General features: G+C 41.6%; 1 protein-coding gene across 4 annotated transcripts; it reads right to left on the bottom strand.

Moving 5' to 3' along the window:
• Positions 1-319: 319 nt before the first annotated feature.
• GPNMB (glycoprotein nmb) lies at positions 320-26,989 on the bottom strand. Of its 4 annotated transcripts, XM_070264697.1 has the most exons (13): positions 26,482-26,634; positions 22,817-22,889; positions 22,590-22,650; positions 19,749-19,901; positions 18,580-18,723; positions 16,265-16,438; positions 13,605-13,763; positions 12,966-13,277; positions 7,386-7,484; positions 6,408-6,510; positions 4,588-4,802; positions 1,862-1,955; positions 320-1,408 (listed from the first exon to the last, which is right to left on the bottom strand). In XM_070264697.1, exons 4-13 carry the CDS (start codon positions 19,858-19,860, stop codon positions 1,255-1,257), a joined length of 1,566 nt encoding a protein of 521 aa, XP_070120798.1. In that variant the 5' UTR covers positions 19,861-19,901; positions 22,590-22,650; positions 22,817-22,889; positions 26,482-26,634; the 3' UTR covers positions 320-1,254. The 4 variants fall into 4 exon arrangements, with proteins under 4 accessions (XP_070120798.1, XP_070120797.1, XP_070120799.1 ...); XM_070264696.1 differs by having other exon boundaries at positions 22,590-22,889; positions 26,482-26,741; XM_070264698.1 differs by lacking the exons at positions 22,817-22,889; positions 26,482-26,634 and adding an exon at positions 25,215-25,348.
• Between the last annotated feature and the right edge of the window lie 447 nt (positions 26,990-27,436).

Here is a 27,436-nt window from a genome sequence, read left to right as displayed (position 1 = left end):
CTTTTACAGAAAAAGTTCGCTGATCTGTGACCTCGAACTATCCCCTTGCCTTTATTTTTATTATAACACTGACTGTTCAAAGAGTCCAGAGGAGTTGCGTATAGAAAATCTCATTTTAGATTGGTCTGAATATATACATTTATATATTAAACTTTTTATCGAAATTTCACGTACTGTATACATATGTTAAAATATAAAATATTTCAGATGTTATCAGTGCTCTATGGGGCAGCGTTAAACAAATTTTTATGCATCAAAAACTATTAATGAAATTGAAAGGCAAACAACACATTGTAAAAATAAATACAGCTCCAAGGTCTTTTCTCTTTTCATACTTTATTTTTCAGGAAGGAGAGAAAAAGAACGTCATGTCTGACATATAGTAGTTTTAGTTACAAATGGAAGTAAAACACTTACTGAACAAGTTTCTATATGATTTAAACAGAAAAACCAGTAGGAAAACCAGGGGCCTCCTACTTTGGAAAATCATAATATATAATTTCAAATACCTGCATCAGTGTACAGAAATTCAGATATATACACAGCAGTGTCAACACTCTGAGTGCAGGGCCATGAGCCTACCAACATGCCTGATATACAGAAAGTGCTAAATAAATGTCCATGGGATAAATGAATGAATGAATACCATTACTTTACACAGTTGGGCAGGGCAAGTTGTCACAAAAATATGCGTATCTATTTATTAGATTAGTATTTTTTTTTTAGTATAACAAGCATGCACATCATACTAGAGGCTTGGCCTGTTATTATTCTGCCGGGAGCTCATGCACGCTCATTGAAATAGGATTCAGTTCACTTGGAACGTGATCTTAAGGACAAGAATACACTGGGTTTAGGCATATGGTTATAAGGAATGCTAGAAAGTGTCCACCCTCTCCTTCCAGGTAACCTAGACGCTAATGCATAGTACCTTCTGCCCCTACTCTTTGTACACAGGATGTCTATCCTACTAATCACCTAAGACATTATAAGTGAAACATAAATCATAACAAAAGAAAGCTCTGCTAACTGGTTTTACTAGTTATACAACGTGGCCTTGGCTGCATGCAGTATAACTCCTCTCCACTTCTCTAAAATGTCACTTAACCTATATATAAAAAACCAACCTCCCTCAACCACAATATATATTTTACAGTGATCTTTAGGAAAAATAGTTAATAGTCATCCACTGTAGCACAGCTCACATAAATGGGACTGAAGAGTGAGCTGTTGGTCAGGAATATGGCTGAAGATTTAAAGAGTTCCGGGGTGGTTCTTGAGCAGTGGATCTTTTTCCTGGTTTCCGCGGGAGAACACAGCCTTTGCACGGTTGAGAAAAACATTCAGCCTCTTTCCTTTGACCACGATCCCAGTACTGTTTTCTATCGGTCTGTAGTCCTTGTGTTTTCTGAAAGCAATGTGTTAGACGGATTAAAAAAAGATCTCCAGCTGGAATATGTTACTTTTTACAATCTTTTACATGCCAAGTACAAAAGGGTTAATTTCATTTAACCTAATCTATGGCTTTTAAGACAGTGATGTCTTATGAAAATATATTTGTTTTCTCTTCTTCATGCAAGAAATATGCCTGCTTACTATAATTTGAGATTATCCGTTAAACATTAAGCTGACACAATTTTGTAAAGTTACTGACATCTGGTAGCATTTTCAGGATTAAAAAAAAAAAGCCACAGCAAAATTAACAGGCTAGTTTGGTATTCATCATTCAGTGGAAGATTTTCCTCCCACACACAAAATGTTTAAAAGCAAAAAAGGGAAAATGGACCATTTGTGCAGAAATATGCTATTTATTTTTGACAATATACTATAGTGATTTAAAGTGTTAGAACCAGCAACTTACTTGTACACCAAAAGGGCGATCACAGTGACAACTATGGTCAAGCAGCCAACGGAGAACAGGACACCATTTGCGATTCTTAAAGGGGAGGCTGGGTCTTAAAAAAGAAGCAAGACCGTATTAGTGACATCTTCCACCTAGAGGATATGCTGCTTGTAATGCAATTAACTAAATGAGGAAAGGAGCTATCAGAAGATATATGGCTCCCTCTGGGCTTTCAGTAATCTTTTCCATTAAATAATACATAGTCTTTGGGTCAGCTTACCCTCCATTTAGAGAATGAGTTAGCAAGTCTGGAACACTGTGTTAAGGGCTCAGGAGGGAGATGTCACGTCCTGGAGACACGGGCTCAGGTCTCAGCTGACTCAGCAGCGCCCCCTGGTGAAGGGCTCTGTGATCCTCCTGCCCCCTCCTCTGGCCTCACCGCCCACTCCCTACCTTCCGGCTGTGCTAAAAATCCTGGGGGTTGCCCATCCTCCCCATGCTCTTTCAAATCTCATGCCCTCTGCTGGGAATGTCCCTCCCTGGCTCATCTCAAATGTCTACCCGTTCGGGACGCCTTCCAGACATTTCTGAGGGCGCCGGGTCACATCTTCCTTTGTCACTGTTCTACTTGCCGCTCTTCCTCTGCCTCCATCGTTGTGTTACAATTACTTCTTTACACATATTTCTCTCCTACTAGATTGTGAGAACCAGGAAGCAGAGATTATGTCTTCTCTGTACTCCCGGAACCCAGCAAATCAATTAGTCTTATCTCTACTGCCAAAGTACAACTGGAGCTTATCTGTTTTTCCTCTGTCTCCTCCGCCACCATCGCAGTCCCAGCCACCAGCCTCTCCTCTGAGAGGACCTTTTACTGCCTACCTGGTTCCACTTTTGCCCTCCAATGATCCTTGCTTTACTCGGCAGTCAGAACGATCTTCCACTAAGTATCAATCAGATCATGCTTCAAACCTGCCAATGGCTCTTCTTAGGCACAGAATAAGACCCTAACCCTACGGTGGCCTACAGGGAACTAAATAGGCTGCTCATTCTTGAAACTCAGGTCTCAGTTCAGAGGAGGCCCTTCACCAAGTGGGTGCTGCTGGGTCAGCAGGACTTTGCCTGACCTGCCAGTCTAGACAGCCCACCGCTGTCCCCTCTCTCACGCTTGTCTCTCTCCATGCCCTGGCCTTGTTTAATTTTCTTCACAATATCATCTTATTTGTTTACTGCCTGTTTCTGCTCACAAAGGCAGAAACCTTGTTCATCTTGTTCCCCACTTGATCTAGAACTGTTTGTCTCATGCCTAGAGCTGTGCTGGGCACGGAGTAGATGCTCAATGAATATTTGTTGAAAGAATTGCAGACGCTTCATGAATGTTCACTGACTCAATGAATAAAAGTCATTTTCAGCTAAAAGTCTATGGGTTTGCCTTTGAACAATGATCTATTTCTGAAATTCTGACTTTGAAACCCAAGTCAACAAGTTATAATCCCCACTGGATTTCTGAGCTTCCTTTATCTGGATTTTGGAAATGGCTCAGGCAGCTCCTGGAGGTGACAGCGTTGAAGATCTGTGCTCAGTCAGGGCTCCAGCCTGCCTCATCCCGCCCGCCCTCCCATCTCTCCACCCCAGGACCCAGTGCGCCCCATCCCCCAGGAAGCAGCGTACCTTCATATCGTCATTTTTTTGGTTTTAAAATCTACTCCTTGGATCTTGCCAACAATAAACCCTCAAACAAACAATCATATGATGATTACTTAAGGTTTGCTTTCAATGAGATTAAAGCTGCTTTTTATATGGTTAATGAATAAATATATATTTAAGTACATTCTACCTTATGAGATAGGCTCCAAGTCCAAAGGAGCTATTTGTGAGTTAGTCATTAGATTGTACCAGACAATACTCACATGAAGGAGCAAAATAAGTCCTGTCATGTGTATACAATTTAATCTCTCCCTTTCATTCCACCAAGTAGCGCTTCTTCTAAGAGATAAAGCAGTGTATTACAACAAAGTAGGTTGTAAGTGAAATTCAGTTAGGGTCACCAGGTGGAGTCCCAATTTGGGGGATGGGGAAATTGGAAGCCATCAGTAAATGAAAATTTCTCAGTGAAACTCCTTAGTCCACTTTGTTAACATTTTACCTCTCCAAGCATTAGGGGGTTAAGGGTAGCTTTTCTGGTGAACATCTGAGGACTAGGTAAGTTGGTTTGTTACTGTCTCAGCGTAACGCTTGGTAGAATGTGGGAGGGGAAAGAGAGTACATGCACAAGTTAGAAGGGAGCCAGGAGTCTACTCAGTTTCTCATTTCTCTTCTTGGCTTCACGTCTTTACCAGGTGGATTCTAATGACAACCGGATACCAGCATCCCCTTTGTTATGGTTTAACTGGAGAACGTTGTTATTTTTTGATGTTCGGCTCTACACTTTCCCTTGAAATACAAATCTATTCAAGCAGGCAGTGATCACATCCAATTATTACTGGTCCATGATCACAGCTGACTTTGTTCATCAAAAGGCTTTTCTTTGGCCATTATTTCATTGGGTCTTTCTCTCTCATCCCTTCCCTAAGTAGATTTGCTGTTGGATTTTAAGGCCAGTTCTCAAATCCACATTAACAATAGTTCAATGAGTTTTGCACTGAAATAAAATTAAACATTGATAGTGAAGCCTTGAACAGCTTTGGTATTGAACACACACTTTATCTGCAAAGGAAATGTTAGTACAACCATAAAACAAAACTTACCTCTGCCAGGGACAGAGACCAGGGTGCTCGTGAGGGCCAGGCTCGCCTCATCACCCAGAGTGAGGTTCATACAGTATGTCCCAGACCCACTGAAGGCTCTTCTCACGGTCAGCAAGCACAGCTCGCCCACGTCCACATCCACAGGGTCGCAGACTGTGCTCTGGGTGATTCGGCAGGTGGGGTCAGAGATTACGGTACAGACCTCCGTGGGAATGCTGAGGCACAAGTGGCACCAAGAGGGAGGGAGAGGAATGCAACGTCAGCTTACAAGGTAAAATCATTACATTTCTATAAAATTGAATTCCACCTTATTCTTACTCAAACCACATGACATCAAATTGTCGCAAAGAATTTACTCTTAAACAAGCCTGGTGTGAGCTACTATTTCCTCTGTATCCTCAGGAAAGTGAGGCCCTGGGGGTGAAGGAGGAAGAAATTATGTCTCCTAAGGCAAGGGGCTGTTGGAAACCGTGAAGCCCAAGTCATTCCCACTACATTTTGGCTTCCTAAAATGCCCAAAGATGCAGATGGCTTAGGTGGTAGGCAGAGGCATTATTAAATACCAGAGTCGGCCCTGCCTGGGTACTTGCAGAGGTATAATAACAACAGCTGTTTCTGCAGTATTTACTGTGTGCAAGGTGCTGAGTTTTAGATATATGATATGCTCTTGTCTGTTCCTCTCAATGACCTTATGGGGAAAGTAATATTCTCCCAGTGTAGCAGGTGACGATATATCTCAGGGAGGAGAAGTAATTGGTCCAGGGTCACACAAACAGTCAGAGGTGGAGCTGGGACTTGAACAAAGGATCTTTGACAACTGTCCTTGTAACCACAAGGCTATGTGGCCATGCAGTAGTGTCTTAGCCACCGTTTCCCTTCTCTGGATGGAGAGACCAGGCTCTGGGGCTGGGGCTTGTGACGGCTTGGGGTGAGATGGGGACAGGCTCCTGCTCACCCGGCCCTGGACCCTTGCAGCAGCATCACTCCTTGAGTCAGGTTTTTCGCTATTTTCTTTCATCCTTATTCCACTCCTCTCTCCACACTGGAGAGTTTCTTAGACATCCCTTTTTATCACATAAGGCCACATCTTTATACTGTTCCATTCTCTTGATTAATTTATACATTCGCATAAACATACATTTTAATTACGGACTTACATATTATCTGTAAATTAATTAATGAACATATTTAATTAGTTAATTGATATAGTATTTGTATATTAATTAGTTTATATTTATAATACAAATTACAAATACAGCTATAACCAAAGTCAAATTATATAATGCATCAGAAAGAGCTTTATAAATTATAAAGAGAGACAGGATTAGCAGGCATTGCTATTAATGCTAGGACACAGCCATCCCACACTGGCTTCCCGCCACTCCGGAGGAGTCTCAGGGAGCTTAAGAGCAGGGCTCTGAGCCAGACCAAGGCATGTGAACCGTGCTCTGCTGGGACCCGCTGTCTATGGGGGCAAGTTCTCTAATCACCATGTGCCTCGTGGCCCCATCTGTAAAACGAGGAGACTCAGGATTGTGTAAGGATTCAATATGAGAATAGATGTAAAAAGTTGAGAACATAGTAAGCGTTCAATTGATCATTATTATTCAACTTCATCAACAGCTAAAGGTAACGAGCATTGCTCAACTCTAGCAAAACCAGTGCATGGTTGAGAGCAACTCTAAGGGTGCTCCCTTGTCCTGGCTTACTGGTGAACTAGAAATTTAAATTAACTTCGAGGAGGATGCTGGTGTCAAGGCCTTTGTTCAGGCCTGGGGTCCTCACTTGATCCGTCCCTCTGACTGAGAAGATGTACTCACGTCCCCTCACAGGTCACGACAAAATCCACCACAGAGTCATCAGGCTGCGGCACAGGCATCAGAACATCTGTCATCTTGATGATGTTAACCTCTAGAATTCCATCTAACAAAAATACCCCCGTAGAAAAACACATCAAAATACAACAGAAACCAAACCAAACGGAACCACTCCCTAACAAATCAGAGGGCCAAACAAAATGGAGACAGCCTTCTCACCATACCAGAAACACCCTAGATCAGGGAAGCTACCCCATAGCTTTGGATACATGTCCATGCAGCATTTTCAAAGTCAAAGTGAACTGTCCTTCAGTCCAACTTAGACAGTTATTTCCGGAGTCTGCGTATGTGCTAGAAGGCAGCATCCCTTCTGGGCAGGTGTTTCAGGAAAAGGTGACCCCTGGGGGGTGCAGCCCCCAGGCTCAGGCTTTGGCCAGCTAACCCTCCAGCAGAGGTGGCTCAGCCCCAGGGCACACAGCTTGGGTTCCAGCCCCCTCCCCAGAACCAGGGTGCACAGGTTAGGCTTCAGCCCCCGCCTGTCTTCTCTGTTGGGCACCTGTGGACAGTGCCCCAAATCCACAGCTGTGTGTGGTGGCCTGTTCACTCCCCTTTCCTTCACACAAGAAGTGTGGTTTTGGGAAATCAGCTAGGGGAAGAAAGTGGATGTTGTGGGAGTTTGATACTGGCCTTCCTTCAAGGCACATTCTTCCAGATTTCTGGGACGCACAGGGTGGGGGACCCAGGCTCTGGGCAGGCTCATTAGCAGGGCCTCATGGAGGGCTTATTTCCACCTGGATGACTAAGGAGGGCCAGGGTAGGCAGGTGGGGATCTAGAAACTAGTAGAGTCTTTGCTCGTGCATGTGCAGTATCACCTCAGACAGAGAGTGAGTGCCCCTGCTCCCCACGCCCACCCCTCCAGAGTCAGCCCCGTGAGTGGGTGGCCCAGGGGGGATTCTAACATCCTTTCCCCCTGGTCTTACCTACAATTTCGATGGTGGCTTTAAAGTAACCATATCTGTTAATCCGGCAGTTTTCATCAGGAACATCTCTCAGCTGCAGCGGATTGTCACCACCAGGTACTGGAGAGTTTGAATAATGAGATTTTAGATTAGTTGCTGAGAATGTAAAAGATGTGCATAATATAACCAAAATCTAAACATCTGTCTGCCTGTTCTTTAGAAAAACATCAAGAATTCTATATATTAAATTGCTGCGGAACTTTGAACTAAATGTGTAATGATTCATATAGCTGTGAGAGCTACAAGGCATTATCATTGTTAAATTATGTAAAAAACCACAATCCCATATTTTAAACACAGGAAGCAAATGAAAGATAGATGCCATATTAAAATGTATGTATGACAATTATAATGAAATAAAGCAGGCCATAATAGACAGAATCTTATTTCAATTTTGGAGGCAGGTATTCTGGGCTCAAATTCCAGATCCAAATTCCAGATTCCAAATTCGAGTATTTAGCTGTTTGAGACCATAGGCATATCATTTAACTTCTCTTTGCCTCAATTTGCTCACCTGTAACATAGGAATAATGCTTACTGACCTAGTAAGGTTGAACTATGACACTTAAATAAGATGGGTATATAAAACCAGCTTCATGCCTGCCACACAGAAAGTACTTGACAAATATCAATTTCCTTGTCCCAATATGTACTTCTATACATCTATTTATATATGTGTGTGCTATAACATATAGGATATATAATTTAAAATATTAAGGTTGGCGCATGATAGATTAAGAAGCAAGCAACACAGAGAAAGGCAGTCCTTCCCCTCTGTGGATGTCTCATAGCTCCAGAGCTTACATTCTCAAGTCTCGCAGTTACTGTGATGAGCAGAGGTGCAGGGAAGGACAAGAGTGAATACAAGATGCTTTTGAAAAATACCCCTTTGAATATGATTACAGCAAAGAATTTAATGCTCTATTAGTCATGATTTAAAGAGCTCTAATTGAGGTGTTGGTGTCCCTTTAACAAGATAAAAAGACTAGAAAGGAAATATGATATTGAAAATATAACGCCATCTTCTCTTAAATTTTAAAAGGCATAACACTGGACCCAGTTTTGGGGCAGGGCATCAAACTTCACAGGAGCTGCGTCTCTAACATAGTGACATGTAAGGATGAAGCCAGTTGGCAGATTTCTCCAGGGCGCCTCAGAGCCTTTAGTGGGCAAATGAATGTGCCCCATGACTCCCCTTTGCTCCGAGGGGTCTTCTCAGAGCATCTCCAGAAATGAGCACTCAATGGCACACACTTTGGGAAATGCTGCTTGGGTAAAGCCCAGAAAGGCTCTGACACCATGTTGGATTCAAATGCAGTGGTTTATCAGCAGGACTGACTGTGGCAGACCCTTGGGGGTGTCCCCTGAGTTTCACGTTCATCCTTTGGAAGTTACAGGATAATCATTCATTCTGTCCTGAGATTCAACTGATGTGCTCTGTAGCAATAGATTTGTTTATGCAGGGTATTAAAGATGGCTAGCTCTTCCCTGGAAAACTAGAAAGCTCTTTCTTTTGAAGTTCTTGACAGGCAGAATTTAACTGTCAAGTTAGAGCATGGAATCATGACCCTGCCATCTTTTAAAATAAAACTTCTTTTAAAAAATGACCAAATAATAAAAGTCAATGATTCTACCTTTGGTAGAATGCTCATAAAAATGCATATGGTAGAGCTGGCCCCATGGTATAGCGGTTAAGTTTGTGCGCTTGGCTTCAGTGGCCTGAGGTTCACAGGTTTGGATCCCGGGCGCAGACTTAGCACGACTCATCAAGCCGCACTGTGGCAGCATCCCACATAAAGTAGAGGAAGATTGATGCGCCTGTTAGCTCAGCGACAGTCTTCCTCACACACACACAAAATGCATATGGAATTTTGCAGACATATCTATAAAGTCAAGTCTATAGCTATATATCTATATCTATAAAGTCAAGGTAAGATTAAAGGCTAATGGAGAAAAACTAACACCTTAAAAGACAGATGGGAGAGAAGGAAAACCTCATGCTTAATTCACTATTTATGTCCCTGTTACCCAGAGAATGGTGTAGAGCCCTTGACACTTTGGGAAAGCGAGAAAGTTCTACGTGGTATAATATACAGTATTATACTAACAGCATCAGTCTCACAAAGGCTGTTCTTTTCAGATTTGTTCACTAAATATCTGAAAAATGAACAATGGCACTGTAAGTTAAGACAAGAGAATTCTGTGGCTTAAAACTAGTGTGGACCTGCCTGCCCTGTGACAGAACCATCTCCCCACGTCACCTCTTCAACTCCGCTTCTGTCTCACTCCTGTGGTTGAATTTGGTTTCTATTTAATGGCTGTGCTTTACTTTGAAACCACTTCCCAAAACAGAGAGAACATAATTTTTGGTCAGATAATAATGCAATGCTCAGTAATCCGAGCCTGTTAATGTGGTCTGCATAGCCAAAAACGCTCTCTTGTCTACAGGACAAAGACCCCACACCATCGCGCTCTTTGACGTCGTGGGCTGACTCCCATCCTCACTGTGGGTCCCGTTACTTATTCCCACCCCTCCCTTCCCCAACTGTCACAGCTGCTTTATGGCATTTTGGGGCTGATCATGGTTGATCTAACACTTTTAGATAAACCCGATAGCTTCCTTTCATTATATAAGTTAGCTACTCATAAGGGTTGCTATCTTAAATCTTATGGTTTAATCTATGGAAAATACAGAAATTTAAAATACTGATTCATTGACTTAAAAATATTTTTCACACATGCTATGATATAAATAGGTTTTAAGAAAAACAAGCTAGGTTAATAAAAATTCGATTCAAAATAGACTAGCATTAAATAATCTAACATTAAGCCCTTTACTATTCAGGAATTTCTAGGCAGTTCTAGATATTATAGGCATCTATAATTTATTTTGCATTTTATACCTGGTCCCCTTATTTGTAAAGCAGATAAAGAAATTGATTCTTCTACAGAAATAACAGAATGAAGCCATATGTTTGGAGTTGTTCAGAGAAGTTATATTTGTAATTGGAATTAGGATTAACCTAATCATCCAAAATAAGAGTATAGTTAAATAAATTATAGTTTATACATACTATGAAACACTACATAGTCATTGAGTAAAGTGAATTAGACTTACATGGATTGACAAGGGAAAGATGTCTATGATGTTTGTTAAGTGAAAAAAAGCAAGTTGTATAACAATATATATAACATGAGGGCCAGCCTGGTGGCGTACTGCTTAAGTTGACATGCTCTGCTTCAGATGCCTGGGGTTCATAGGTTCAGATACTGGGCATAGACCTACATACTGCTCATCAAGCCATGTTGTGGCAGCATCCCACATACGAAAAGTGGAGGAAGATTGACACAGATTTAACTCAGGGACAATCTTCCTCAAGCAAAAAGAGGATGATTGGCAAGAGATGTTAGCTCAGGGCCAATCTTCCTCACCAAAAAAAAAAAGGGAGAGAGAGAGACAACCAAATATAGCATGAGCCCATTTACATAAAAATCAAAACCAAATCTATGTATATTTATAGAATATGTTTTTTGTTTGTTTTTGGTGAAGAAAATTGTGAGCTAACATCTGTGCCAATCTTCCTCTATTTTGTATATGGGATGCCACCATAGCATGGCTTGATGAGCAGTGTGTAGGTCTGAACCCATGAACCCTGGGCTGCTGAAGCAGAGCACACGAACTTAACCCCTACACTACTAGGCCAGCTCCATTGAATATGTTTTTAAATGCATAGAAAAAGATTTGGAAAGAAACATTCTCAACTATTAACAGGCTTTAACTCTTGGGAGAGAATGTGAACAGGGATTTTTGCTTTTATTCTAGTCTTCCATATTGTTTGAATTTTTACTGAGGAACATCATTAATTTTGTAATTTATAACATTTCAAAAAAGAATGAATGAAAATCAGTAATAACTTATAGTGTCTTGATTTAGATATGCTTGACTTAAGAAGATCTCATTTTATTAATAACACACTATTATAACAGTTTATTATTTCCAACGAATAGGTTTTGGTAAAAACAATAATTGCGACAAGTCCAGACATCATGATCTGAGTGTTCCCTCTGGACTTGGCGATGGCGCCCTCTTGTGACTAGTGAGAGAATGTCAGCCTTTTGCCTTCCCCTGCATCCTGGGATGCTAAGATGTACTAATGGCCCAGTGGGGTAGGGTGGGGAATCAGACCGAAGGTACCGCTTCCCAAAGCAGACTTAAGAACTTCTTGAATGTCCTCATATACTATCAGTAGAGGGTGGAATTTAATTAATTATGCCTTATATTCAGAAAAATTTTAATGTCTGGAGTCTTTCCAGCTTGCTAGACGAAAACTACTCTCAAGGTGCATTCACTCCTTCTTGGGCCATTTGGAAACTGCTTTCAAGTATGACTGTATTTTTATGGGACACTAGGTAGATGTGGGCAGGGTAGGAAGGAGAATGGAAGTGGGGAGAAATGTGGGAGGGGGAGGAAGGAAAGTGGAAATGGTCTGAATGTTTATAAGGAGCCATAGCTAGATAAAACGAGAGATGAACAGAAATGTGACAGGCCAGAAGGGGGAAAGCATCTGTACACATAACGAGGGCTGGTGAAAATTAGGAAGTCAAAGAGCTGTAAAGTAGTCCCCTCTTATCAGCAGGGGATATGTTCTAAGAACCCCAGTGGATGCCTGAAACCACAGATAGTACCGAGCCCTATATATACTATTTTTTCCTATACATACATCCCTTTGATAAAGTTTAATTTATAAATTAGGCACAGTAATAAATTAACAATAACACTAATAAACTAGAACAATGAAAACAATATACTTTAATAAAAGTTACTGTAGATCTTAGCAACCTCGGCATATGATTTTTTTTCTTTATTTAGTCAAGAACTTTCACCTTTTCACTTAAAGGAGGCACTTTACAGCTCCTCTGTGGCATTTCCAGATCGCCAGCATCACTACTCTTGTGCTTTGGGGCCATTATTAAGTAAAATAACAGTTGCTTGAACACAAGCACTATGATTCCTTGACAGCCGATCCGATAACCCAGACAGCTAAGAGACTGACGGGCGGATACCCTGTTTTGGTAAAAACAATAACAGTGCGGGTTCACTGGACAAAGGGATGATTCACGGCCAGTGCTGGCAAAGCAGGATGGCGAGAGATTTCATCATGCTACTCAGAATGGGGGCAATTTAAAACTAATACATTGTTTATTTATGGAATTTTCCATTTAATATTTTCAGACCACAGTTGACCATGGGTAACTGAAACTTCAGAAAGTGAAAGCGCAGACAAGGGGGGACTACTATATACAAGTCACCAAATTCTACTTGCAAAGTGACTTTAAATATACTCTCCTTTCTTCCATATTCTAATAGCTTAAAATGGTGATAAAATGGCCAAAAAAAAAAAAAAATCAACAGATACAGAATGAAATCATGGCAGAGTCTAAACACAATCTTTAAAACTAGGGATCTAATAATGTAACCTACGTGAATATTTTTTTAGCTGTTAAGGAACCCCCCTCAAAGGTAACCTGGAAAACACTTACGTAAAGCAGGGGTGGGTGTCAGAGGTCGGGGTGAGGGCGTGGGACAGGGTCCGGGCACTGCCGCTTGCACAGTGAGGTTAAGGCTGAAGGTTCCATTGAGCACGTACGTGTGATTCAAAGTGGAATTGTTGGAAACAAATAGACCAGTGTTATCGCCGAAGTTCCATTTGTAGTTAATGGAAGACTCAATGAGGAAATGGCTGGGATCATGAATCAGGACATTGAACACAATGGGGAGGTCCCTGAGGAAGGTTTCATCAGATGAATTTCGATCATTCTTCTGGGACATAGTCACAAATATGGGAATCCGATCTAAAAGATATATCCAAAAAAAAGAAAGAACTCATGATTGCTTGATTTTAAGTGGATGACTTCAATAGTGTTTTTAGGTTAAAAAGTTAAAGTTAGGGATAATTCAGCATCATTTTCTCTTTTCCTATGCAAGCTTTCAAGAATTTCCCCAACTTATTCTGGAAAACATATATGGAATACAACATAATTAAATATATAAGCTTGGTAGGGAGCCCAAATGAATCGTAACCTAAACCACAACACTTAGCTCTAACTCTTTCTTAACCCGCTGACACCCCCAGGACTAAGCGCCTCCCCCTCAGGTAATTTAGAGTTCACACTACTCACCTGTTACCACATACACATCTTTCACTTTTGCGATGGGACAATATGCCCGTCCGTGTCTTCTATAGACAGTTACTTCCATGAGTTGAGGGCCAAGTGGCACATTGGTTGTGTTTATAGAAACTCTCGCTGAACACCGTCCCAACCTCTGGAAATATTGACCTTTGAGAGGATGGAAATTTTTAGTTATTGGCTACATTACTTGATCATTATAGGAATGTATTGTTTCTTAAAGACTAGTGACTGCCATTTAGAGATTGCTCTGGGAGGGGACAAATGGGATTGGAATGTGGTCCTGGCTGCTTCAGAAAGGAAGAGGTGCTCACTTTTATGTAAAATCTTATAAAACAAACCCACAGTTATATAAATGTAATTGTATATAGTTGGTTAAAATGAAAAGAGCTGTTTGGTGGGATAATACAGTTAGTCCTCAGTTTACAAAGAAATACTTTTTATGAGTAAGTGATCTGGCACTTGAAATACATGTGTCTCCCACAGAAAATACATTTAACATAATGGTGAGGTGTCCAAGAGAGTTAAAACAACTTATTGAAAAATCTACCTTATTTTTGTAATAATATTACTATTTGAGTTATATTATTATTTTTGTTTTGGTGAGGAAGATTCACCCTGAGCTAACATCTGTTGCCAATCTTCCTTTCTTTTTTTTTTTGCTTGAGTAAGGTTAGCCCTGAGCCAACATCTGTGCCCATCTTCCTCTACTTTGTATGCAGGATGCCTCCACAGCATGGCTGATGAGCAGAATGGGTCTGTGCCCGGGATCCAAACCCGCGAACCTGAGCTGTGGAAGCGGAGCACACAGAACTTTAACCACTTGGGTACAGGGCCAGCCCCATCAGCTATATTATCAAGCAGCTATTTTTTTAGGGGGCTAGAATCCTCCTTCTAACAGTATCTGTATTAAAAAAATGGAGTAAGTGAATGAAAAGAAATAGGGTGGGTATAAATAGGAATGGAGCGATTCCCTAAACACATTTGTAGAACACTTTTGAGTCATTCTTTTTCTTTCTCCAACCCTAACCTAAATCTAACTGCCACTGGCTTGCTAGTGAAAGCAATTCCTCTCCTTCAGGGGTCAAGGGTTTTTCTGACCCTATTGAGCCATCAGCACAGGTGCATCATTGGAACAACAGGTATTGTGAGATGGATGCTTGTGAGATGGGGACGTCTAAAGAGCATGTTCATCACATGGTCCAAGGTGTCAGGAAAACACACTAGTCTTCTGAGGGATGTGTAATTTGGAATCCCCCTTTACCTTGAAATGCAGAGGCAGTTCTGTTGGAGGTTGTAGGGGGAAGAGGTGCCTCTCAGGGTGTTAGTTCTATGAGGGGAAAATGTGAGTTCTGGCACTGAGAGACAGACCACACAGGCAACGCTTAGTTGAGGGAGAATATACCAGGTAACTGAGACCTCAGCAGAAGATGGAAACTCAAAATAGTCATTAAAAAACTAGCAATTTCTGGGCTTATATTTGATTTTAAATAAAGACATCTTAACTAGTTAAGTGAATGCACGTTAACTAGACTTAAAAAGAGTGTGGAGTGTCAGTGAGCGTAAGAGACTCCAGGCGAACTGTCAGGCCAAAGAAATCATGACATTTGGTGAGAAGACTGACAGGGCTGTGAAGGCACTGAGAAAAGTCAGCTTTAAATCAACTGATTTAAATCGATGGGAGTAATATTTGATAAATATTTTGTACTTTGTTCAACTGGAATGTATTATTAATATGTTGTTTTGATTTGTAAATCAGTTAAATTGAAGCAAGAGAAGCTTTCTCTAATTGATGAAGAAAGACAAAATATTTAGAAATTTGGAGGCTGCATGATTGGCAGCAGTTTCCAAATACTCGGAGCCAGGTGGCACCTGGTGACATTTTTAACTAAGAATTTAGCAGCTTTGCTAATAAAAACTGAAATTTGCTCCTCCCAAAAGTAATCACCTCACAAATAATAAAGCAAAGTGGATACCATTCATGGTTAAAAGAAAAACGAAAAAAGAGGGTAGGCTATGTCAAAGAAGAAGGACGGTTAAATTATGTTATTTCTACACAATGGAATATTATGCAGTCATTAAAATAACGTATGTAAAGAATTTTAATGATATAGTGAAATGCTCATGATATTAAGCAAGAATGTGTATACCTTACAATCTTAATAAAAGAATACTAGTAGAGAAAACACCATCATGTTAACAGTGGTAATTTCTGGTGTTAATTATGGATGACTTTTCTGCATTTTCCAAATTTCCTACAAAGAGCATAAGTTTAATTCTTAAAAATTCTTTTGAAAACATAAAAAATTAAATAAATCAACAAATGCCCATCCATGTACCATTCAAATAAATATTAGTATTTTTCATATTACTATTTTAGACAGAAAAACATTGAGTAGTGTGTTTTAAAAAAGAAAGCTGAATCTGTTTTTTTTCCTCTCTCTCCTTTTCATTCTTTGGTGACCTGGAGATTTGGCAAGGCTAACTGAGATTTTGTTTTTATCCCTCACCTTCCACCCCAGCTAAGGAAAGTTAATAGAGTAACTGTTGTTAAACCCACAGTCTGTTACAATTCTCAATTATAGAATAAGAGAAAAAAGTTAAAATTATAAGGGGAAAAGATGCAGCTAAGGGGTTTGTAGAAGTCCAACCAAGTGTGTGAAAGACGTAGACGAAATTCCGTTTCTTCCATCCAGGGGGGCGAGGGAAAGGCTTTCCATCAGGGAAAACGTTGTGATGACCTTGGCTGCTGTCATTTCCCCAGTCATCATCCTCTGTCCATGCTGTCCAGTTGTAAACAAACGGGTCAGGAGATGGGCCAGTATCTAAACAGAGAGAGAGAGAAGCTATGCTTGTCATCTGGGCTCAGAATGTCCAATGCTCATCATTGGATTAAACACTTGTTCATATTTTTCATAACCAGTTTAAACATAGTTGGACAACTAAAACCCTAATACTCAGAATCCAATGGCACATTTATGACCTGTGTATTTTTAAGCAGATATGTCAAATTTCAACAAAAGTTTTTTTTTTGAGGAAGATTAGCCCTGAGCTAACACCTTCTGCCAGTCCTCTTTTTTCTGAGGAAGGCTGGCCCTGAGCTAACATCCATGCCCATCTTCCTCTACTTCACATGTGGGACGCCTGCCACAGCATGGCTTGACAAGCAGTGTGTAGGTCCACACCCGGGATCCGAACTGGCAAACCCCGGGTCACCGTAGCAGAACGTGCAAACTTAACCACTGTGCCACCAGGTCGGCCCCTCAACAAAAGTTTTATATAAAGCAATTATTCAGGAAAGTTCAATCTAAAGATATCACTTAATATAATTATCCTCATATTGGGTCTCCAAATCACAACTGTATTCAAACCAAACTGAAGGATGCTTTATTTTTTATCTTGATACACTCTCTCTGCCTGTAGCTCTTGTTCCTGACTCATCTGACATCATGGCTCTCCACTCCCAAAGATGTTAGCACACAATTTAAGAATAAGGGCAGTCCCCTACATAACCACACCACGATCACCACCCCTACCACAGTCGCATCAAGGTTCACATACTACATTGACTATTTAATCTCTTCAAATGACAAAGGAAGGAAGGAAGGGAGGGAGGAATAGAGGAAGAAAGATGCGAATATGGCAAAACGTTAAAATTGTTGAATCTAGGTAGAGGCTCTTTGGGTGCTCAGTGTACCCTGCTTTCTACTTTCCTTTATGTGTGAAAATTTTCATTTTAAACAAGTCATGATTAATATCTTTCACCTAGTCAGTCCCCTCACCTTGGTTTTTTATGTCACTGACATTTTTGAAGAATCTTTTTATTTGTCAATCTATTACAGTCATTATTATTTTTATTCTTAAATTGTCCCAAATACGGCCACTGGGAGCCCCTTCGAGCTGGCTTCTGAGTCCTTGTGACATGTCTACATTAGTCTTTGAGTATTTCTTTACTTTCTGGCACAAGAAGATGTCCCAGGACCATCTGGTACTCTCGCTGCCCTGGACCTGGAATTAGTGATTTCTCCAAAGATCCCTAGTTCCCTTTAATGGTGATAGATATTTTATAAAATTTGCATAAGTCACAAGGACTCTTTCATATAAAAATGCTCAAAGGGCTAGACTGTTTTTTGAAACATTCATAAGAATCAGCTTTTTTAGAAAAGAAGAAAGAGAAAAAATGCTACAGAATATTAAACATGACACACAAAATATGAAACTCTTTCTATACAGAATCTAATGTTTGCTTCATAGGAAGACGATAAATTAATAAAGAATGAAAACATCCACTGTTTAATAGAAGTTCTAAATCATAAAATCAGATCATAAATGCATTTAATAGCCTTGTCACTGATGGAAGAATCTGAGTAATTATCTCAGAGCTTTTGAGAACGTATAGTTCTAACAAGATAATTTCCCTTGATGTGTTTGTGTTCATTTGTGCCCTTTAGGGTATACAAAGAGCTTATCTGATTTAACAAAGAGCAAAGCAGAAGCAAAATATACACATTTTAGCATTTGTGCTAGCCACACAGCATTTGCTGAAGAAATACTTGTGAGCAGGAATTAATCCCGTCAGCAAACCTCAGTCAAACTGGCTATTTTTTAAGTAGCCAAAAGAATTCCAACTAATAAAACAAAAATCTGAGGATCAACAAGATATTCTCTGTCTAACCAACTGGACACCAGGAAAAAGCTGAACGTGACAATGTAGCTTTTGAAGAGGGTTCCAAGCAGTGGGGAGCCACCAGTTTGCTGAAGTGGGTTTGGCTAATGTTGATGTTGATGAAGGGACCGTGTGGAACCACACACTCACCCTGCCCGTCAGCCAACTTGAGGAGGGGGGTGGTAAGGAATGATAGCAGCATTTACACAAGTACCTGTGAGCATTAAGGTTTATGAGAACGACTGTATGCAGTAGTCAGGAGAACTTGTGTCTTCCTGTGACGTGAATAACATTCCTTACCATTTCTGCAGTTAGTCTCATAGACTATGTTGCCATTGGCGTCTTCCTTTTGGCATCTGGGGAATACCAGGCTCACCACAAACGTCATAGTTGAGCCCACCAGTGCTGGTGAATCACTGGTCAGAACTGCCTGCACACGGCCTCCTAGGGCATAAAAAAGTAGAACTCAACGATCAAGCACTTTTTTTTTCCTTTCACTGATAAATAAACAAAGTAAAGTCAACTCTACTAATAAGGACCAGAGGATCTTTACGCCTCTTTATGACACGTTAATTTATTTTCTGAATTCCTAACTTTAGCTTTCAGGGTTCAACATTCTAGAATATGAATAAAAAAAGAAATCAGACCAGTTAAAGAATTCTCTATACACATAAAGAACACTTACTTAAAATAATTAAAAGGTTTGCTCAGTTGGATTGAGGAGACAAGTATTAAAGATTTGTATTTTTTAATCTCCAAACCAATGATGGAAAGACTCATTCTTTCATGTGAATGGAAAGATATTCACTTTTTGACCACACTTTTTTTTTTTTTTTTTTTTTTGGTGAGGGAGATCAGCCTTGATCTAAGATCTGTTGCCAATCTTCCTCTTTTTGCTTGAAGAAGATTGTCGCTAACATCTGTGCCAATCTTCCTCCACTTTTTGTATGGGATGCCGCCACAGCATGGCTTGATGAGTGGTGTATAGATCCACATCTGGGATCCAAACCTGCGAACCCTGGGCTGCCAAAGTGGAGTACATGAACTTAACCACTATGCCACTGGGCTGGCCCTCTGACCACAATTCTGTGGTCAGAAATCACACTTCTGTGGTCAGAAACCACACTTTTGAGATAGTGAAAAACTGCTCTGAAGTCATAGACCTGAACGTGACCATTTCCACACTAGTTAAATAGGTTTGAGGCTAAATTTCCTGGCACTCCAAAATCTTCTAAGAGCTACCACCTTGTTAATTTCCAAGGAGATTAGACAATTTGTGTGTGTGTGAGGCTTAGAAGCTATGATGCTGAGACAAAGGAAGGACTGCCAGATCTAGGTACTTCCCACTTGGTAACTAGAGTATTGTCTCTCATGGATGCAATGTGAGCCATGTGATCTCAAAGTCTACAATCTATGAGATTAGTTTAAATAGGAAATTACAGTTGTTTGGGTTGAATCTTTTGCTTTACCTTTCCAGGAGTTTTTCCACCGTGGGTCTCCCCTCTTCCACACTGGATAGAGTTTTTCATTCCAGTCATTTTCATCTGAAGACCAGCCTTTTAATTGGTTGTGCTCCCTCATATAACCAGAAGGTCTCTCATTGCTCAGCACATCATGAAATCCTGTATTAATATTTGAAAAACAAATTATTTCATCTACTCCATTCCTCATTTACTACTTATCTAACAATGGTTAAAGCAACTTATTTGGTAAGGTTGGAAAGCACGTACATAATATTTCCAATATGTCAAGCAAAGAAAGGGCACTTAAAAAAAATGTCGACTGGAAATATCTTGAATACAAGCATTCAGATCTTATCTCTTTGTGTACTTTAAATGAATCAAGGAAAATTTATGAAAGTATTTCTTAGCCATCATTTGGTTTCTCAAAACATATCTTCTGAATATTCGGATTTGATACAATATCATTAGGAAAACACTGATGCCAATGATCTTTAGATCAATTTTTGCATCTTTTCCCATTCTGAACTGTTCACCTGGCTAAAGAAATGCCAGGCTCAGGAATGCCTCCAGGAATCCAAGAGATGCCTATCAGTACTGGAGAGCTCACTGTTGAATAATCTAATTTTTTTTCTTTGTTTTGGTTCAGCATATGATCTGTCTTGGTGAATCTTCCATGTGCACTTGAGTAGAATACATTTGTTGGGTTGAGTGTTTTTTTTTCATTTCATTTAGGTCAAGCAGGTTGATAGTGCTTTTGGAGACTTCTATGTTCTTATTGATCGTCTGTCTACTTATTTCAATTACTGTGAGAGGAATGTTAAAATCTTCAACTATAATTATGGATTAGCCAACTTCTTCTTTCAGTGGTCAGATTTTGCTTTATGTATTTTTTTTTTTTAAACATTGGCACCTGAGCTAACAACTGTTGCCAATCTTTTTTTTTTTTCTGCTTTATCTCCCCAAATCCCCCCTGGTACATAGTTGTACATCTTAGTTGCAGGTCCTTCTAGTTGTGGCATGTGGGATGCCGCCTCAACATGGCCTGATGAGCGGTACCATGTCTGTGCCCAGGATCCGAACCAGCGGAACCCTGGGCCGCTGCAGTGGAGCGGGCAAACTTAACGACTGGGCCACCGGGCCGGCCCCCTGCTTTATGTGTTTTGAAGCTCTGTTTAGAATTGTGAAGTCTTCTTGATGAATTGATCCTTTTCTCACAAGGAATTGATCCTCTTTATTTTTGGTGATAGTCCTTGTTCTGAAGAACACTTTGATGTTAATGCTTAGTGTTTAACTGGTACATCTATTCCATCTTTCTACGTTCAACCTATGTGCATTTTTATATTTGAAGTGGGTCTTATTCTATTTTCATCTAGTCTGATAATCTCTACCTTTTATTTGGAGTGTTTAGATAATTTACATTTAATGTAATTATCGATAGTGTGGGATTTAAGTTGATCATCTTGTTTTCTTTTTGTCCCATCTGTTCTTTATTCCTTTTTCTTTTCTTGTATTTTTTGGGATTAGTTTTGGATTTCATTTTATCTCCACTATTGGCTTTTTCGCTGTACCTCTTTGTTTTGTTCAGTTTTGAGTGGTTGCTCCATGATATTCTAATTCTTTTAAAATTTTTTCAGATCTTGAGTTGATGTCTTTTTGCCTCGCATGATGACTCTGGTGGTCACGTTGTCTCTTTGAGGGTGGTAGCAGACTGGTTGGCTGCCTACCCAGCAGCTGTTTCCTGCCTGCTCTCCTCCTCCTTTGTTCCCCCCTTGTTGCAGAGCTTCAACTATGACAGTTCAAAATCACAGAGGCTCACTTTCCTAGTTTTCTTTATAGTTTGGGCAGCAGCAGATGATTAGATCCTGGCCAATGGGAGCTGAGAGGATGTCTGCTGGGGGCTTCTGGGAAAAGCTTTCCTCTCATAAAAAGAAACATGTGTGAACAAACTCCATTTTTTTCCTCCTCAGAATTTATTTTGGAGATGGTAGTGTACTGATACAATGTCTAGAGCTGTGACAGTCATATTCAACCATGAGAGCACAAATCTGAGGAAGCCAGCCAACACATCAAGGGTGTCAGGATGGAAGGTTAGAAAGAGTCCTTAATGACATTGCTGAGCTGTTTCTCTAGCCCTGCGCACCTCTGAATGGATTGAGTGAGATAATAACAGTCTTACTCAACCTATTTGAATATTCTCTTACTCACAGCCAAAATCTCGATTGTCTATAACCCTCAGCCAGCCCCTAATCATACACTATCGTAAACTGTTCTCTCATCAATTCACGTGGTCTTGTGTCTTGGCCTGGACATGGAGTCTTCTTTTAAATCCTGGAAGAGGACCTCCATGAGGTGTAGTATTTGGTAGCTGCTCAGAGAAACCATATTGAATGGATGCCACTAACCTCTGTCTTCTATTTCTCCAAGCTGGGTGGAGGGAGCAGCATATTATTCCTCTCTTATCAGGGACGCAAATGGAATAGAAAGCATTGAACTAGGAACCTGGTTTCTAGTCTTTGGCTCTGCTACTAAACAGGCTGTTGGACCTCAGGCCATGTGATTTCTCTGGGCCTCAAACCAGACAAAAACCAAATGTCTTGTGATTCTGTGAGATTGTTCTTATTTAGAAACAGATACTAAGTGAGGGCAGGAAACGCATGTTTATCAATAAATGTTTATAACTGAAAGTTCACTCAAATTGAGTCATAGAATGGTAGAATGTTCAACTTGGAAACAACTAAGATTAGTTAGTTCAAATTCCTTCATTTATAGATGAAGAAATTCAGGCCTAGAGAAGAGAGACGATTCACTCAGAGTCATTTTGAATCGAGTGGAAATGAAGATTCACACCTTTTGATTCCTAGGACCAGTTTTTTCCACTGTTCCAAAGAGTCTTCCTCTTCCTCAGATCCTGAGTGAAAGTCAGTGTTTCCGGAAATATAATAAAAACACAGGTTTCTCCTCTGATTTTAAATGTTAGAAGTCCAGGAAAAATACAAACTTAAAAGGAGAGTGACAATGAATAGACACACAGGTCCAAGGAACAGACTAGAGAACCCAGCAGTAGACTCACGCACATATCCTACTGATGTTTGACAAAGACGCAAAAACAATCCAATGGAGGAAAGACAGCCTTTGCAACAAATGGTGCTGTAAAAAAGTAAAAAGCATAGGAAAAATCTTCAGGCTCTAGGTAGGCAAGAATTCTTAGACTTGACACTAAAAACATGATCTATAATAGGAAAAATTGATAAATTTGACTTCATTAAAATTAACTTTTGCTCTGTGAAACACCATGTGAAGAGGTTGAAAAGGCAAATTACAGACTGGGAGAAAATTTGCAAACTGCATTCCCAACAAAAGAATAACATCTAGAATATATAAAGGATTTTCAAAACTCAATATTAAAAGAAAATCCAATTAAAAAATGAGTAAAAGACCTAAACAGACATTTCACTGAAGAAGATACACAGATGGCAAATAAGCACATGAAAAGATGTTCACTATCATTAGCCAATAGGGAAATGACATTAAAACCACAGTAAGATACCACTATACACCTATCAGAATGACTAAAATAAAAAATAGTAAATAAAAATAAAAAATAGTAAAAAATAGTAAAACATCAGATGTAGGTGCAGATGTAGAGAAACTGGATCACTCATACACTGCTGGTGGGAATGTAGAACGGTACAGCCACTCTGGAAAACAGTTTTTCAATTTCTTATAAAACTAAACATGCAATTATCATGCAATCAAGCAGTTGTACTCTTGGGCATTTGTCCCGGAGAAATGGAAACTTATGTTCACATAGAAACCTGTACCTCAATGTTCACAGCAGCTTTATTCATAATCGCCTAAACTGGAACTACCCAAATATCTTTCAGTGGGTGAACGGTTAAACAAACCGGTAGTACATCAGTACAACGGAATACCACTCACTGATAAAAAAGAACAAACTATTGATACAGGCAACAGCTTCAATAATTTGTGTTGAGCAAAAAAAGCCAATCCCCAAAGATTACATACTGTATGATTCCATTTATGTAACATTCTTGAAGTGACAAAATCATAAAAATGGAGAACAGATTAGTGATTGCCAGGGGCTGGGGGTGGGTGGAAAGGAAACTGGGTTTGGCTAAAAGGGGCATAAGGGATCCTTGTGGTGAGGGGGCTGCTCCGTATTTTGACTGTATCAAGTGAATATCCTGGTTGTGATATTGCACAATAGTTTTGCAAGATGTTACCATTGGGAGGAACTGATAAAGGGTACAGGAAATATCTTTGTATTATTTCTTACGGCTGCACGTGAATCTACAATTACCTTGAAATGAAAAATTGAATTAAAAAAATAGAACAAGCCCAACAGTAAGCAGACCTTAAGACAAAAAAGAGCTGTGTGTGTGGAGGGAGATACACATAAAGGTAAATGGAGTCACACCCAGGACGGCTGTGGCTTTTCCCTCTACACTTTGAACCCGCCGCTCTGTTCACCAGCAGCTAGGGGCCGGCTGGGCCGCCTGTTAAGTATTTTGTCAACGCCTTCTCCTTCCTACTTTTTACCAGGGCCATGACTGGAAAGGAGCGAGGAATCCCTTGGGGTTTCACACACTGCTGAATCCTTCCCATCCTTATTTTTTCCGGGCAGAATATTTAGTCCAGGGCAAGATAAACCCAGGAACGCCCGGGCTTGGTTACATTGCCTAACAGGTTGGGACGCCCGTCACACTGACGGCCGAGATCCAACCTCAGGAGCAAAGAGGTGCTGGTGGAATGCAGGCTAGAATTAGGCGCGGGGGTCTCCCACCGACCTCCATCTCCCGGGACTGCGGACTCTAGGGGCGTCTGTCCAGGTTGGTACACTCGGGTCAGACAATTGCCACCATGTACATCTCCCACTCCAAGCACCCTTTGTTAGTGACCTCACAAGAACCCTATTGCTCAGTTTTGCAAACAAGAAAACTAAAGCTCAATGGAGCTAAGTCACTTGTGGCCCCGCCCCACGGCGGGCAGGCACGTCTGTCCAGCCCCAGAAGAGCTGGGGTCGGCTTGGAAGCCTTCTTCTTCCTCTTACCCGCCGTGTGGCCTAGGGCGAGTTTCCTACCCTCTCAGAGGCTGGTTTCCTTGGCTGGGAAACGAGCCCATCACAGTGCCAGCCTCCCCGGGCTGTTCCGGGGCCGCAGCTGCCTTCTGGGGCGCGGGCCCGCCGCAGTCCCTGCGTCTGGACTCCTTTGTCCTAGACTCGGGGCTTGCGGCCCCCCCCCTCCCCCGCCCCGACTCGCCCCGATCCCCGCCACGGGAGGTGGAGGGGCGGAGAGTCCCGGGGGCTGCGGGGCGCGGCCCAGCTTCCGGCCCCAGCGGCTCCCAGCAGAAGTGGCCGCTTCCCTCCCCTACCCCTATTGCCACCCCCGCCTTGTTCCCCCACCTCACTCCTTGCTCCACCACCTGGGCTCCCAGGGCCCCCAGCGCCCCCACCTCACACCGCGCTCCCGCCTGGGTCTCTGCGGCCCCCGGGAATCCCGCCGGCTCCTTTCTCTTCCTCTCTCCACCCAGCAGCCGGCGGGGGGTCGTACTCTGTAAGGAGAACCTAATTGTAGGACTTTTCTCTCCTGCAAGGAGGGAAAGTGAAATGAGGGTGTGCACAGGGGCCCCAGGCCGTGTGTCCAGGATCCTTCTCTCTGCGAACTGGGCCGAGCAGGAGAAAAGCAAGACCTGGGCTCTCAGCGTCCTCACCTTGAATGGGGGAGGCCCACCTGCTCCACAAAGGCGGTTGCGGGGATTAGCTGAGTGATGTAAACTAAGCGGCCTGCCCAGAGACTACACATGGTGGGTGTGAGGTGGATGCTGGTCCCTTCTCAGCGCCTACCTCCCCATATGGAGTTATCCTGCAGAATCAGGACCCCTGGACTTTTCATCCAGTGAACATAATTACTCTATTGGAGTGAGGTGGGGTGGACTTTCTGGGTGATGTATAATTCACTTCTTTCTCCCACTCCACACTAACTCTTACTGGAGTATGGGGGCCATCATAGTCACCCATCCCCCGGGCGGACAAGTGGGCTGTACAGGAGGAATTCAGTGGTTCCTAACCCTGATTTCACATTCTAATCACAACAGCAGCTTTTTAAACAAGGATGCTCCCATCCCACCTCCAAAGATTCTGATTTCATCTATCTGGGCATCAGCATTGTTAAAAAGTCCCCAGCCTCTAATGTGTAACTAGAATGGAGACCCAGAGGTTGAGCTCTTCTTCCAGTAACCTCACTATAGCTGCAGCAAGCTCCTGCAGGACTGTGAAGAAATACCAGCAGGATTGGCAACAGTTTCTGGGTTGGGATTTTTACAGAGCTTGTCTCCGGATTTTGGGCCCCATTTCATCTGAGGTCTCCACCTCATGGGATAAAAACCAGGCAAAGTTCAGTAGGTAGCACTGCTTTGTTCTCAGACTGTTCTCTTCACAACCTCATGCTCCCACTGTCTGGCAAGAGAGGAGGTGGTGATTTCGATGGAAAAAAACCTCCATAAGAGAGGAGCTGCACAGTTATTATTTTCCAAGAGCCTGAAGCATTTTGCTGTAGTTTCAACATTCCCAACCATTTCCAGAAGAAATAAGTGAGCACGAAATAGTCCTGAGACGCTTCATGAAGTCCAACTTCTGGCTCAGACGTTACCTCAGACAGCCCATCACTTCAACCAATAGCCAGAGAATGGCTGAGAATTACAGAAATTGAGAATTACTCACGTTTGGCAGCATCAAGGGGCAATCTTGCAGCCAGAAGCAGAAATCCCAGGAAACAGTAGACACATTCCATGCTGAATTCTCACAGACCCAGGGTATCAAGGTTTAACTTTTAACTCCTCTGGCTCCATCCGCTGAGATCAACCGTGCTCTTCTGGCCTCTGCTGCGCCCCGCTCCTTATTTTAATGAAAGACTGGGCCTCGGGGCAGATCATGTGATGGTATTAAGCAGCGTTGCCTGATCTGCTCTCGAGTTCAACCTCTTAGAACTCATGTGCTTCTGACTCATGGCTGTTAGCATCTATTTATTCACTTTTCAGATGCACGCCATTTCAATATCGTCATTCCACATTTCTAGTTAAGGGGAGATCCTTTCCTATGGATCCTATTTTTTGCATGTGTGCGTGAGAAAGATTTGGCCCTGAGCTAACATCTGTTGCTAATCTTCCTCTTTTTGCTTGAGGGAGATTGTCGCTGAGCTAACATCTGTGCCAATCTTCCTCTCTTTTATGTGGAATGCCTACAGAGTGTAGCTTGATGACTGGTGCTAGGTCTGCGCCTGGGCTCCGAACCTGCCAACCCCGGGCCGCTAAAGCAGAGTGCACGAACTTAACCACTACGCGACCAGACTGGCCATCCTATGGACCCTATTTTAATGTCTTTCACCAAATAAATTTTCAGTCTCAGTGATTATCAACTTCCTGCAGTTCCTGTACCGATTCACTCACCCAGCTTATGTTGAGATGTCATAATTACAGTTTTTTTGCTGTAAATTAGATGACCAGCTCTTCCCAGTGCCAGCTACTCTTGTCCAATCCCTTCCTCCAAGAGGTGACAAAGATGGAGGAAGTACCTCTTCAATCACCTGAAATTGTAGATTGCTTATATCGATAACGAAATATGTTATGCCAGAAGGTGTTTGGAACAGCTGCACAGTCCTCCAGTAATTGAGAAATTT

The sequence above is a fragment of the Equus caballus genome, chromosome 4 (assembly GCF_041296265.1).
Source record: "Equus caballus isolate H_3958 breed thoroughbred chromosome 4, TB-T2T, whole genome shotgun sequence".
Taxonomy (NCBI): domain Eukaryota; kingdom Metazoa; phylum Chordata; class Mammalia; order Perissodactyla; family Equidae; genus Equus; species Equus caballus.
This window is presented reverse-complemented; position numbering and strand designations above follow the sequence as displayed.